The sequence below is a fragment of the Lontra canadensis genome, unplaced genomic scaffold (assembly GCF_010015895.1).
Source record: "Lontra canadensis isolate GAN:19392208 unplaced genomic scaffold, GSC_riverotter_1.0 scaffold107, whole genome shotgun sequence".
NCBI classification, from domain to species: Eukaryota; Metazoa; Chordata; class Mammalia; order Carnivora; family Mustelidae; genus Lontra; species Lontra canadensis.
The window spans coordinates 6642376-6657462 of record NW_022631101.1 but is presented as its reverse complement, the minus strand read 5'-3'; the positions used below and the strand labels follow the sequence as shown (position 1 = coordinate 6657462).

The following is a 15087-nucleotide window of genomic DNA, read 5'->3' as shown; positions in this document are numbered from 1 at the left end:
GCAACGTTTTTAAGCACAGTCTTCGAACACGCTCAACAAAGAGTTTTCATACTGAGAAGAAACCTTCCATAAGTAATGAATGTGGCAAAGCCCTAACCAGTACTCAAATTTTTTGAATCAGAGAGTGTATACTGGAGAAAAACCTTACAAATGTAAAGAGCGTGTAAGGCCTTTTCCCGGAGTTCTAGCCTTCCTGACATCAGAGAACGCATAATGGGTAGAAACCTTATAAATGTAAGTAACATGGCCAGCACTCAAAACTTCCTTGACTTCAGAGAATACATACTGGGAAGAAAACTTACAAATGTAAAGATTTTGTGGAAGCCTTTATTCCTCAGACTTCCCTTGACAGCAGAGTATACATACTTGGGGAGAAACACTACAAATGTAGAGAATATAACTGAATCATTAACTAGAGCCGACACTTTGCTATACATTAGAGAATATATACTGGAGAGACTAGGTACAAATGTAAAGAATGTGGTAATGTCTTGGGCACCTGGGTGGCTCAGTGGGTTAAGCCACTGCCTTCGGCTCAGGTCATGATCTCAGGGTCCTGGGATTGAGTCCCGCATCGGGCCTCTGCTCAGTGGGGAGCCTGCTTCCCTCTCTCTCGCTCTGCCTGCCTTTCTGCCTACTGGTAATCTCTGTCAAATAAATAAATAAAATCTTCAAAAAAAAAAAAAAAGAATGTGGTAATGTCTTTACCCCGAACTTAACACTCAACATCGGGGAGTGTGTACCAGACAGAGGCACCTGGGTGCTCAGTCGGTTAAGCATCTGCCTTTGGCTCAGGTCATGATCTCAGGGTCCTGGGATCGAGCCCCACATTGGGCTCCCTGCTCAGTGGAGAGCCTGCTTCTCCCTCTCCCTCTGCCCCTCCTCCCTGCTCTCCCTCTCTTGCTCTATCTCAAATAAATAAATAAATAAAAATCTTCAGAACCCTAGAAATGTAATGAATAGGGGAAATCCTTTGTTTTAAATATACATTTTGGGGAAAAAATAGTTTATACAGCATAAAAACATTAAAGATGTAAAAAATGGCAACTTATGTAATGAGAAAACAAATTTAAATAAATACCAGAGATTCACAGCAGAATGTACTATGCCAACAGCACTTTTAAGACATTGATCTGGTCTAGATTTTCAGTGGAAACTTGCAGGATTCTACATCTTACGTCTTCATTTTTTGTTTTTCCTTTACACCAAGGGAACCAGGGCAAGTTTGAGACATTCTTCTCAGTTACCTGAATGTGGCCACCTGTCGGTCATAATTTTTAAGTGGAATCTCAGACACCTTAGCAGCTTTTGGTGTGAAACATTTTCTCCACGGTTTCGCATGGAGACTTCTTTTCTAGTTTCACAGAATGTCCAGAGGTCTGTCCATTGGCAACTCTGTCCCCTTGAAGGACTTCCAGGCCACTATCATCAGTCCTAGGACTCTGGTTGGGAGAAGCATTAAGTTACAGTCTGGTATTCCATTGGCCCCTCCAGTGTCCTGTGCCAGACTCTACATGAGCTGGTCCATATCAACAATTTAGGAGATCAGAAGCCTCGAGTCCTCTGCCTCTCCAGCTCTACCCAGAATCCTCTCTTCTGAAGCTTCTCTAGGTCTGGCCGCACCCTGGGTTCTCCCCTCACTGAACAGATCAGAGCAGGTCAGAGGTTTGGTTTGCTGCTCCTCCCACACCTCAAGGGTAGGTACTAATGTTTGGCTGATACCCCAAATCAGATATATGGAAGCAAATAATAAGGGAGCAGAAGGCAAGCTAAGGACAAAGCAGAAGCTGATACCCCACAGCCTCTCTGCCACCACACTCCTGGGTGGGATGTGTGTGACGTTCTTCCAGGAAACTCCCAACAGTCTTAATGTTTTGCTAGAGAGAAAAACAGCCTTAGCTTGACAATAGCAGTGTCTCCAGTGTCCTGAGGGTCTTCTTTAGCATATGAGAATCTTGCGGATGCCTTCTTTTGTCCTTACTTCCCCCAACTCCATTGTGTATAATCAGCCATTCCTTACCACATTTTTCTTCCAATTGGTCCTGTCCCTGTGCTTTAATAAAATCACTTTTTTTTGCACCCAAGACCCCTCAAGAATTCTTTCTGGCCATCTGCTCTCAGTCTCACCAACAGTCGAAGACTACATCACAATGATTGTGTGTTTGGTGCCTTATTTTCTATCTTTCTCATTACATTCTGTGCCTCAAAGTGGGTCAGAATGTGCCACTTTGGCATGTGGGTTATTTGGAGTTGACGGCAACCAAGACCCTATGGGCCCAAGAGAAACCTTTGCGCCTCCCTTAACTACAGAGAGGAACCTAAACTGGAGGCCCTTTCCCAAACACGGGTCATTACAGGAGATACATTTTACCTGAGTAGTCCATCGTGTGGCAGAGCAGACATCTAATTCCCAGTGTCAGGAGCAAGAACTCATGTCCTCTTCAAGGGTCCTTCGAGCTGGACTAACTATCAAATTGACGTGAGACAGATTCACAAAAGAAAATCAAAGTTAATGGTATATGTACAAGGAATCTGTATAGACATGGAAATTTTAAAGACAGGCAAAATGAGGTGTATATGTGATTCTGAACTGAGGAGAAGGGGGTAGGGACCCAAGATTTCAGAGGAAAGGAATGTAGTTCACGGGGCAGTAGGACAAGCGGGTGTTTGGTGGACATTTGCCTGATCATCGAGATGAGTCACTCCGAGAAAATTTATTTGTTAATAACCTTTATTCTGAAAAAGACCTTTAATTTGGATTCTTCGATGTGATGAAGTGAGGGACAAACATTTCTCTTGAGACTATAGGATCTCAAGTGCTGTCAGCTCAAAATAATACACACACCAGAGTGGCACATTCTGGTGAGGGGTGGGGACAACTATCCAGAATTTCCTCTCCTTAGTACCCGTCAATTGCATTTCTTCACCTTGAAATCCCACACTCCTGCTCCTGCTTTTTCTTGGTTCGGGATGACGTATATACCTCATGTTGCCTGCCTGACTTTGCAATTTGCATGGGTTTGTGGATTCCCCATATGTGCTATTCAATTTTATTCTCTTCTGTTAATCTGTCTCAGGTCAATCTGATTCTTCGTGCAGATAGAACAGCCTTGTAGGGGACAGGAATTCTTACTCCCCAGGAAGGGGACAGGGCTTTCTTGCTCTGTGACAGCTTCAAGAGCCAACCCATTTAACAGCTTGCTTTCCATTTCTGATATCTAGTAGTCACTCAAAGTGTTTGTTTGTTTATATTTTAAGATTTTATTTATTTATTTGATAGAAACACAGCAAGAGAGGAAACACAAGCAGGGGAGTGGGAGAGGGAGAAGCAGGCTTCCACAGAGCAGGGAGCTGATGTGGGACTCGATCCCAGGACCCTGGGATCATGACCTGAGCTGAAGGCAGCCGCTTAAGGACTGAGCCTCCCGGGCATCCCCTCAAGTTTTAAAAAGTAAATACATTTATATTGTGAAATGGAAAGAGGACCCAGTAGTGTCTTCAGTTGTCTCCATTTCAGCCTTAGTCTGTATCTGTCAGTGACTCGGGTCTTCTCGCTGGCTTATCTTTTAGCTCAGGCAGAAGGCCCAGCAGCACAGCATCCCAGGAAGGGGAAGGAAACTACACCCTCCAACAGCAGGGCCTGCCCTGAGCCAGCAAGACCCCACATGCCCCACGCCAATACAGTGTTGGGCCTGCATGTTCCGCCTCGCTTTGTCCTTTATTTTCTTTATTCAGAGCTGGAAGCACGGTCCGTGATTCGGAGACCATCTTTGAGATGTCACTCTGCGGCCTTCGCTGTGGCGGCGTCCCCGAAGTAGATTCCTTTCTCGTTTTGCTCCCACTCATCTGTCCGCTGTTGGCCAGGGCACAGGGAGGGGCGCATGGGCACGCGGCTCCTGGGGTCCCAAACAGACCAGGTTTGGCCACTCCCTGTTGACAGAATCCAAGGCAGAAAGACCCATGATGGGGAGACGAGAGAGGAAGTTACTTCGGGGAGACCCACACCCGCAAGACAGCCCAGGAATGTCCCAAAGACTCTCTCCAAAGTGCTGAAAACACGTCCAGGTTTACAGAAGGAAAATGGGGGGCGAAAGTGAGGGGGTAGCGGCGGGCAGGCAGCCAGGGTTAAATCTGCCTTTGTCTGGAGGTCAATGGGGGGTGGGGTCTCTCTGGCTCAAGGCAGTCCCAGCGGCTTGAGGGGTCGTTTCATTTCCCCTCAGGGGATGCTTTGCCCTCAGGGTCTTCCTCCTGAGCCAGGAGATGAGGCGGAAGGAACCTAGCTGGAAAGTCTGGGGCCACAACCGAGGCGGCCAAAGTCGTCTTTCTTGCCTTTGGATTTTGTCAGCGTGAGAGGCAGAGTATGTCTGGGACCCGAGCAGCCAGGTGTCCTTGTACCCTCGGGTCCTGGTTACGACATAATTTCCACAGTCAGTGGAATAAAGACATCCTTCGGCTGACATAGTTAAGATCTGTGTGTGGCGGTGTGTGTGTGAAAGGTGAGAACACTTAAGATGGCCTCTTCTAGAAAATCTGAAGTGTACAATACACTCCTACTAACTTCAGTCAGCACGCTGTACGTTCAACATTCAGTGTTTCTGCATCCTGCATAGTGAGCTTTTTCAGCTTTTGACCAACATCTGAGCATTCTCCCCCACCTCAGCCCCTGGGAACAAATATGCTAATCTTTCATAATTTTGCCTTTTTTTAAAGATTCTGCATCTCTGATTTCATACAGTGTCTTTTCAGCGTGTGGGTTATTGAACTTAACAAAATGTTCTCTAGGATGATTCTGTTGCTGCAGATGGAAGGATTTCCTTCTTTTTGGAGGCCGATAGATGTACTGAGAATAAATTAGATGAGGTACCTCTCCCAGGAAGAGAGCTAATACCAGAGATGAGCTTTTTTTTTTTTTTTTAAGATTTTATTTATTTATTATCGCAAGTTAGGCAGAGAGGCAGGCAGAGAGAGAGGAGGAAGCAGGCTCCCTGCTGAGCAGAGAGCCCGATGCGGGGCTCGATTCCAGGACTCTGAGATCGTGACCCGAGCCGAAGGCAGAGGCTTTAACCCACTGAGCCACCCAGGCGCCCCCAGAGATGAGCTTTTAAAAATATTTATTTATTTGAGAGAGAGAGCATGAGTGGGGTTAGGGGCAGAGGGAGAGGAAGAGGGAGAAACAGACTCCCGGCTGAGCAAAGAGCCCGATGTGGGTTTTGATCCCCGGACCTAAGATCATGACCCAAGCCGAAGGCAGATGCCTAAAGGACTGAGTCACCCAGTGCCCCCCCCCGCCCCGCCCCCCCCTCTCCGCACCCTGGGATGAATGTTGCTTAAAGAGCTGCCTGCCTGGGGTGCCCGTGTGCCTCAGTGGGTTAAGCCTCTGCCTTCAGCTCAGGTCATGATCCCAGGGTTCTGGGATCGAGCCCCGAATTGGGCTGTCTGCTCAGCGGGGAGCCTGCTTCCCCCTCTCTCTGTCTGCCTCTCTGCCTACTTGTGATTTCTGTCTGTCAAGTAAATACATAAAATCTTCAAAAAAAAAAAAAACAAAACAACTGACCAGGGAACTTAAATCTTCTTGATGTCATCACTGATAGCACGATGATTACTTCTCTTTTCAGTATCTCATCTCTGACATTTAAGACAAATGAGATGGTCTGGTTTTATTCCCTTATCTCTGTTTTTGTTTCTTTATTTGTTTTGCTCTTTTTTACAGTTCGGAGTTTCTCCACATCTGGGATTTCTTTGAGCCTGGTCATGTAGCCCCACCTGTCCCTTACTCAATATCTTTGAGGTTCCCATGTTAAGAATTTTTTTTCTCTTGTGAACCTGTCTTGTGTTTGCTTAACTATTAGGACAAAGAATTGTGGGGCACCTGGGTGGCTCAGTGGGTTAAGCCTCTGCCTTCAGCTCAGGTCATGATCCCAGGGTTCTGGGATAGAGCCCCGAATTGGGCTGTCTGCTCAGTGGGGAGCCTGCTTCTCCCTTTCTCTCTGCTGCTCCCCCTGATTGTGTTCTCTTTTTCACTTATTTTCTTTCTCAAATGAATAAATCAATAAAATCTTTTTTTAAAAAAGCACAAAGAATTGAGAACAGATGGAAAAAAAAAAATGTTTTCCTCTCCTGTACCTTTATTCTGTTGGCAAAAAAATGACCTCCATGCTTCAAAACCAAAACAGAAGACAAAGGCAGAGTTTGGGATAAAGAGAAACAGTACCTTTGTTGCTTTGTGAGGCAAAGGAGGGCGCAGAGGGCCGGGCTTTCCAAACCAAAAGCCCACCTGGAGGAAAGGTCAGGGGGTTTTGTAGGGAAATGCAGTGATGTGGGAAACAAAGACAGAAGAAAAATTATAAATTTCTTTTGTATTTACAGCCCACTGGCAAGTCTGAGGCAGGCAGAGTTACATTCCCCTAGGAATTCGACTGCCTGGATGTTAACACTTTGCTAAGGGTAGAAGGCAGTCTTCGCCCGACCCCCAAGATCTTGTAAGTCTGCTCTAACAGATAAAAATTCCTTTGGAAAGTTCTTTATCTCTAACCCCCACGCCCCACCAAGATACATTTTGGCAATCATCCCCGAAGTATATGACCTACTGATTTATATCTGAAGGGCCTCATTGAGAAAGGACATGTGGGGCTGGGTAGGGAGTGATAGGTAGGGGCTCCATGATCAGGCTCACAGAAATCGCAGAAATGCTCACGCACAAGGAAACCAGGGATAAGGAAACAAACCAGACCACCCTGCCCTGGGCATTTGGGTTGGGGTCTTTTTATGGCAGTCACATTGTGACAAATGAAAAATAACCAGACCCCAAAGAAGAAGTAAGCCATTAAAGAGGTTATCCCCAGTCCTTAGTCAAACTGAGGCTTCTCAAGAATGTTAAGGCTACTAGCTCCCAGGTCAGTTCTGAATATAAGACCGTCGATGGAGGCCCACATTGGCAACCCCATCAGGACCCCTCTCACTCTGGAGAGTTTTCATTTTCCTTGCTTAATAAAACTCTACCACTTTATTCACTCCCCTTTGTCCTCAAGATTTACTCTTTGACTCCCTGAGACAAAAAGCTCACACTCCTCCTTCAACAGGATCTACCCGGTTTTGACAAGAATTGTGTCTGTGCCGCCAGCCTTGTTGATCAGGTTTTCAGTGTGCTACCAGATTCCTAAAAAAAAAAAAAGGAAAGAAAAAAAGTCTAAGAAGGGAGGAGGGGAGGTTTCCAAACAAGAAAAAAAGTTACTTAGTTTAATAGCATGACTCCCAGGGGCACCTGGGTGGCTCAGTGGGTTAAGCCTCTGGGTCCTGGGATCGAGCCCCGCATCAGGCTCTCTGCTCAGCGGGGAGCCTGCTTCCTCCTCTCTCTGCCTGCCTCTCTGCCTGCCTCTCTGCCTACTTGTTGATCTCTGTCAAATAAGTAAATAAAAAATCTTTAAAAAAAAAGATTTATTTTAAAAAAAATGCCCCCCCACCGCCGTGTTTTAAGGCAGCCATTTTGATTTTGTTCTGCTTGATGCTTTTAAATGGTTTCAGTTTCAGTTACCAGGGAAACCGGAGTGAGATAACTTCACATTTACAGTGAGAAACCACGGAACATTTTCTAGGATAGCTAAACTTAAGTGAAAATATTGAGGAATTAGAATTCCCATTTACTACTGTGGGAAACAAAGGCATTGATTTCCTTACTGCCAGCAGCCCACTGACAAGTCCTTGAAACAGGTAGAGTGACCTTCCTCTGGGAGCTCAACTGCCTTGCATGTTGACTCTTTGCTAAGGACAAAAGACAATCTTAGAATAACATTATCCCGGCCTCCCAAGATCCTGTGAGTCTACGTTAACATATGAAAAGTCCTGTGGAAACTTCCTTTATTTCTACCTCCCAAGATACACGTTAGCAATTATCCCCCAAACATATGGCCAACTGGTATACCTCTGAAGTATCTAATGACTGAGGGTTTACTGAACAGAAACAAATGAACATTTCCTAAAAATAGCTAGCCCTGTCAACATCCTGGAACAACGTTTGGGTGTTCCCAAAATACTTCGTAGGTGTGTGCTGTCCTTACTCCCCTTCCAGCTTAAAAGTATATAATCAGTCACCTGTTGCAACCGTAGTGCTACTCTGTCTGCCCGTGAGTCCTGCCCCATACTTTAATAAAACCACCTTTTGCATCAAAGATATCTCAAGAATTCTTCCTTGGCCATGGACTCCGAACCACAACATTCTACACCAATGGGAATTTAAAAAGTACATTCAGTTTGGAAAATGATTTGGCGGTGACTTATGAAAATAAATTTTGCTAACCAAGGGGAGCATTTTATCACCACAAAATAGGTCTCTTTGGCCTAAGGCTTATTTTAAAGAAACAAAGGAAAAGCTCTGAAACCCTGCAGAAGTTGCCTTTGGTAAAACAGATTTGCATTTGTTAAGGACAAGCTCCATTTGTGAGGGTGTCTCCCTCTGTTCTGTAGAAAGAGGGACAAAGTGTCAGTCTCCAGAAACTCTCACCAGTGGACGAGGCACGGATTAAATAGCAGTAACAATCATGGACTTGGTCACTGTGCTTTGTCTGGTCACCTCCCCCAACGCTTACCAGTAGGGACACTGTGTGGAGTTTCAAAAATGGTCATACTCCGAGCATCCCACCCAGATTCTGTCCGTTGGTGAGGGTGGAAAAAACGGTGTTGTTTTAGTGAAACACTCCAGGCGATTCTAGATGAGTCCACCGATAAGCAGGAGGGCTTCCCCTGAATAGAAGACAGCGGAGCTCAGGCTTTGGCTCAAGCAGAGGTAACATGGCCTCCGCCCAGTGATTCTAGAAGCATCAGGTCCGTGCAGCACACTTCTTTCTTTCTGCTCTCCCAGAATTTGTGAGTGTGTCTGTGGCTGGGAGGCCCCCTGAAAGCAGAGAAGGAAAAACTCAAAGATTAGTTTCCAAGGAGATATTCATTATTTCTGAATAGCTCTTGATACAAAAGGCTAGGAAGTTGGACCTTTTCTGCATTTCAAAGTCCTTCCTGGAGGCGAGTGGTTTAGAGGTGCAGAGGCTCTGTCGGTGGCTTTAAAAAGGCATTTTCTCCTGACGCTGCTGTGATTTCTCCTAGAATCTGTTCTGAGGAAGAACGCCAAAGGACCAAGTGAAAAAAGAAATGGCCAGTTCTCAGGTAAGGCTTGCGTCTGAGTTTAGAGGCCCAGTCATGTTTTTCTCCTGAAATTCCTCACACTTAGAAATTGCAAATCTGACTTTTCTAGTTCTGATGTTTCTGCTTTATGTTTACACCTAATTTTTGAAACTATCCAGAAATGATACTCAAAATTAGGTCTTTAAAAATACTTCTCACCTATAAGCCAGAGCCTTCTAACCCTTCTCTCCAACGTGGCTTCCAGTAGAGGCCATCAACAGTTGTCACTTTGAGGGGTCCCTGGGCGGCTCAGTCATTAAGCATCTGCCTTCAGCTCAGGTCATAATCCCAGGGTCCTGGGATTAGGCCCTACATCAAGCTCTCCACTGAGCAGGAAGCCTGCTTCTCCCTCTCCCATGTCCCCGCTAATGTTCCCTCTCTTGCTGTGTCTCTCTCTGTCAAATAACTAAAAAAAAAACAAAAGAAAACAAAAACTGTTGTCTGCCAGTATTGAAAATAATCCCTTGGTGACAGATCCACGGGGAAGGGGTTTAAGGATTCCTGTTGCTGAAGGGGTCTGGTCCTGAGATAGCGGTGGAGGAAAATGGTCTTATTTTGGTCCCATCTGGAAGCCTTACAGCTCTGTATAGACTAGGAGTAAGAAAATGCACAGATAAGCAGTAGATATGAGACCCAGAAAAATGTGTAACATTCTCTGAAAAAAAAAAAAAAGGGGGGGGGGGCGAGGTCCATACCCTTTAGCATGTAGAAAACATACTGTATCTAAAATATACTATATATTCCAGGACAGGGAAAGTATATGTGATTGAAGTGTGCATAAATCCAGTGTATTCCCATAATTTCATTGATATTCTGACTTGCTTCTTAGGGAATACAAGAATGCGGTGCCTACGTGGGGTGTCTCTTGATCAGATGGGGGGCTTTTAAATGTCCGGTGATGATCATGTGCGGGCCGGGCTAGGGGAAGCAAGAGAACACACCTGAGGCAGAACAAAGGAGCTAGAAGTTCATTGGATACACAGCAAAGGAGCAGGGAACAGGAGCTAGGAGAGAGGCTGTCTGCAAGGAGGTGGTGGGAGGGACCTGTTTTTATAGTGGGAAGATGAGGAGTTATGGAGACAGATGGAATATAACCTGTTTTGGGAATGGGACCTGGTTCTAAGTAGCCCATCGGTTACTTAGGGCCTATGGCTGTTTGGGGGTGGGTCGCCTGATGGGCCCGTCCCAGTTCAGGCGGGTAGTCACCGGGCTTTTTCCCAGTCCAGTGCTCAAGCCTGTTTGCCTAAAAGTGGCCTCAACAAAGAACACACCTTTGCAGGGTTCTTGTCTGTCTGGAGCAGAAGAAAGACTCGGACACAAAATGGTAAAGGGATAGTGTATCAAGTGAAGGGGAGAACAGAAAGAGAGCTTTCTAGAGTGAGAGGGGTCCGGAACGGGTTGCCACAGAGCACTTTTATGGTTGGTCTTTTATAAAAAAGTGACGAGGGCACTTAAATCTTCTTGATGTCACCCCCCATAGCAGCATGATTACTTCTCCTTTGAATATCTCATCTCTGATGTTTAAAACAAACAAGGTGGTCTGGTTCTGTTCCCTTATCTCTGGTTTCCTTGTGCCTCCTCATTCCTGGGATTTTTGGTGAGCCTGGTCACTTAGCCCATGACCTATCCATCCCCACCCATCCCCGCCAGTCCCTTACTCAAAGGTCACAGGTCCTTCAGTGTGCCTTAGGCACTCATACCAACTTGTTTCATCACAGCTGATGTTAACTTCTTTAAATGGTTTGATGCTTTCTGCCAGACAGCCCCCCAGTAATGCTCCTATGTTCCTTTTTACATTCATGAGGGTCTTTGATGGATTTCCTGAGTGATGTGCAGAAACCATCACGTTTCAGCTAGAAATTCCTTAGTTTCTCTTCGCTGGTAGTGTCTGATCAGGAGCACAAAGCAAAAGAAATGTAGAGGAAAATGAAATGTCCTTACAACGTGCCACCCACCGATAAATACTAGAGACAAGCAAAGTGTGACTTTCTTCAAGGAATTCACAGGTGCCTTAGTGTAATGCTTTGCTAGAGGCAAAAGCTACCTCAGGTGGACAATAGCCAGACCTCCAGGATCCTGTAAGTTTTATTCAATATATGAAAATCCCTTCGAAATTTCTTTTATCTCTATCCCCTTAACGGAAAAGCATATAAACAATGCCTTCTCAAAATCCCACTGCAGCTCTTTATGCCAATGGGTCCTGTCCCTGAGGCTTAATAAAAATAGGGTTTTGGTTTTTTTTTTAACCAATAATGCCTTAAGAATCCTTTCTTGACCATTTGCTCACAAGCCACCTCACATGAGTTTGCACTGGGCAGATGAAGGCTCCCACCTTGCTGTAGTTGGTAGCACGGACTTCTGGAAGTAGAGCATCTGACTCAGTCAGACCTCCCTCTTGTGAGTTTTTACTTGATTCCACACTCATGTCATAGACATACTCTTCAAAAAAAAAAATATATTGTTTATGTTTATTTTAGAATGAGAGAAATGGTGTGTGTGAGAGAAAGAGGGAGGGTTGATCCAGGGTAGAAGCAGAGGGGGAGGGAGAGACTTTCCAGCTGACTCTGTGCGGAGTAGATCCCAGAACCCTGAGATCATGACCATGATCTGAGCCGAAGTCAAGAGGAAGATGCTTAACCCATTGTGCCACCCAGGCACCCTATTTCCTCCTTTGTATTTTCAGAAGAAGAAAAAAAGAATCACATAATTAACATGTTTGAGGATCTTAAAATCCTGAAATAAGGTGACAGATGATGATTGAAACCAAAGCGTCTGATGAAATACTGTGTAGTGGGATCTTCAAGCACAGGGGTCAAGAGAAAATTCTGGAGATGCTGTATGGTACCTGAGGTAGTAGTAGGTTTATTGAAGTAGCCTGGGCACAGGACCTGTGGGCAGAAGGAGCTGCAGGTCGGCTGCATGAAGCTGGTGGTTATATGCTCAGTGTTCAAGTGGGGAGGGTAGGTGCGCAGAGTATTAGATCACAAATGTTTGTTCGAATTTGTACGTCTAAAACTACTTTTGCAAGATTTCTCCGATGTTATTGTTCAATTTGATATTAATATTGGTGAGATGTACAGGGAGTCAAGAGACCCTTTAACAATGTAGCAAGCAGGGTTACGTGGGTGGCTCAGTGGGTTAAGCCTCTGCCTTGGGCTCAGGTCATGCATGATCCTGGAGTCCCGGGATGGAGTCCTGCATCAGCCTCCCTGGTTGGCAGGGAGTCTCCTTCTCCCTCTGACCCTCCCTCTTCTCATGCTCGCTCTCTCTCATTCTTTCTCTCAAATAAATAATAAAATCTTAAAAAAAAAAAAAAGAATGTAGCAATTAGTATATTTTTTATTCTTAGCAGAACTAGGAAGCCTGTGGGTCAGCCTTCTGAGTTAAAGGTAAACATTTTTCTGCTTGTATCCCTCATCATACTACCCGTGTAAATAATAGCTGTTTTTTTTTTTTTTTTAAGATTTTATTTATTTGACAGAGAGAGAGATCACAAGCAGGCAGAGAGGCAGGCAGAGAGAGGGAAGCAGGCTCTCTGCTCAGAGCCCAGTGCGGGCCTCAATCCCAGGACCCTGAGATCATGACCTGAGCCGAAGGCAGAGACCCAACCCTGTGAGCCACCCAGGCACCCCAGTAATAGCTGTTTTATCTGTATCATTCTATGTGTTTGTGTTGATAGTGGGAATAAAACACAGGCAGCATCATCCATAATGTGATTTGTAAGTCTCATGTGAATGAAAATGGTTCTTGAGTTAATCACCGTGACAGTTTTCTACTCTACCACTTTTTTTTTTTTTTTAAGATTTTATTTCTTTATTTGACACACAGAGACCACAAGCAGGCAGAGAGGGAGGCTGAGGGAGAGGGGGAAGCAGGCTCCCCGCTGAGCAGAGAGCCCGATGTGGGGCTGGATCCCAGGAACCTGAGATCAGGACTAGAGCTGAAGGCAGAGGCTTAACCCACTGAGCTGCCCAGGCGCCCCTAGTCATTAACCTTTTATTGCATGGTTTCTGTTTTCACCACAGGAGCCTCTCTCCATGGGGTGTTTTGGCTAAAGTAAAGGGTAAGGTGAAATGAAGAGGTTAACTCAAATGTGGGATAAAGTTTGGTGGGTACGGTCAGATAAGCAGTGACGGTCAGGTGTTGGGGTCTAGCTGGTGACATTAACTTTCAACTCAGGGACCATTGTGAACTCTATCAATGGCCTCTTGGTGACTGTGGTATTTATTGCAGGGACAGCTCACCTTCAGGGATGTGGCCATAGAATTCTCCGAGGAGGAGTGGGGACGCCTGACCCACACTCAGCGGCAACTGTACAGGGATGTGATGTTGGAGAACTACAGACACCTCCTCTTCTTGGGTGAGAATGACTCCTTCCAGATTTCCCAGACCACACTCAGGGTTTCATTCTCCTTTGAAGACTGTCTCTTGGATGATTCCTCTTTGTATAACTGGAGATCAGATCACTGCACTTAGGAACACAAGTAAGGATTGGTAGGTGTAGACAAAAATCCTCCTGACGATTGCTTTTCAGCTTTAGCCTCCCCTTCCTTCAGGTAACAACATTTCTATAGATCAGCGGCTGTTGAAAGCCTGGCGTGGCATAAAATGGTACTGCCTGCATTTAAACTCCAATTTTCACTCCTTATATCAGCAGTACTTAGAAGTGCAAGTTAGGATGTGACTCTTTGAAAGTCCTTCATGTTCTACAGGGGCTGCTGGTCAACAGTGTTTGGGAAATCATCTTTTAGAATTCTGCAATGTTCTCTCTTCCCTGCTAAGTGCAGTGTGGATTGAAAGACTCTCCAGCAATATGTGTATTCGGTTTCTCTGTTAAACAGGTCTCACTGTGTCAAAGCCTGATTTGGTCTCCTTTTTGGAGCAAAAGAAGGACCCTTGGGATGTGACGAGAAAGAAGACAGTGGTCTTTGATCCAGGTAGGTGGGAATGGATGAAGCGGATGACAGAGGTGAAGTCCAAGTCTGAAGGAGGAAGGTAAACCTTCAAATGTGGTTCCAGTAGCTCTGCTTGAATGAAAATCAGTTGGAGAAGCCCCGTCTTATGTCTCTGTCTCTCCCAGAGGGACATCTGTGAGCCAACATCATCATGCTTTTATTTTCTCTAAGGATTCTGCTTCAGCTCCAGTGATGGTCCATCATGTCCCCAGGGAGGACCAGGAGACTCTCCTTCGACTGGGAGGGTCTCCATAATCTGAGAGCTCTTCCATTGCTTTGAGGGTGTTGGGAAAATCTCCCTATTTCTGAGGGTCTCTGTGCTAAGTCTCTTCTAAGTTCTGTTTTGCTTCGTGTGAGAAACTGTGCCCACGTTGTGGTGGGTATACTGGGGATTGGTGCGGAAATCCCCGGAACACTGGAGATAGACCCACGTAGTTTCTGGTTTATGCTTTCCAATGTTATGGAGGCTTTAAACATATAAAACTGAGACTCAGTAAGTTCATCAGTTAACAAAGCACTTCCCTAAAATGATTGAATATAATCCTTTATTTCACTTCAAATATTCATTCTTCGGGGCACCTTGGTGGCTCAGAGGGTTAAGCCTCTGCTTTCAGCTCAGGTCATGGTCTCTGGGTCCTGGGATTGAGCCCCACATTGGGCTCTCCTGAAGGAGCCCACCTCCTCCCCACTCCCACCCCCCACCTGTCTCTCTGCCTACTTGTCATCTCTGTTAAATAAAATCTTTTTTTTTTTTTTTTTTTTTAAAGATTTTATTTATTCATTAGTTAGAGAGAGAGAGAGCATGAGCACAGGCAGACAGAGTGGTAGGCAGAGGCAGAGGGAGAAGCAGGCTCCCCGCTGAGCAAGGAGCCCGATGTGGGACTCGATCCCAGGACGCTGGGATCATGACCTGAGCCGAAGGCAGCCGCTTAACCAACTGAGCCACCCAGGCGTCCCTTAA

The 15087-nt window shown here is 45.6% G+C and overlaps 1 protein-coding gene across 1 annotated transcript in view; it reads left to right on the top strand.

The window, feature by feature from the left end:
• Nucleotides 1–15087, top strand: part of LOC116856126 (zinc finger protein 345-like) — a 53511-nt gene that overhangs the window by 26336 nt on the left and 12088 nt on the right. The window contains exons 2-4 of the mRNA XM_032839403.1: nt 9094–9153; nt 13405–13531; nt 14013–14108. Of these exons, the coding sequence (XP_032695294.1) occupies nt 9139–9153; nt 13405–13531; nt 14013–14108 (238 nt within the window). The 5' untranslated portion in view covers nt 9094–9138. The remainder of the gene's footprint in view (nt 1–9093; nt 9154–13404; nt 13532–14012; nt 14109–15087) is intronic.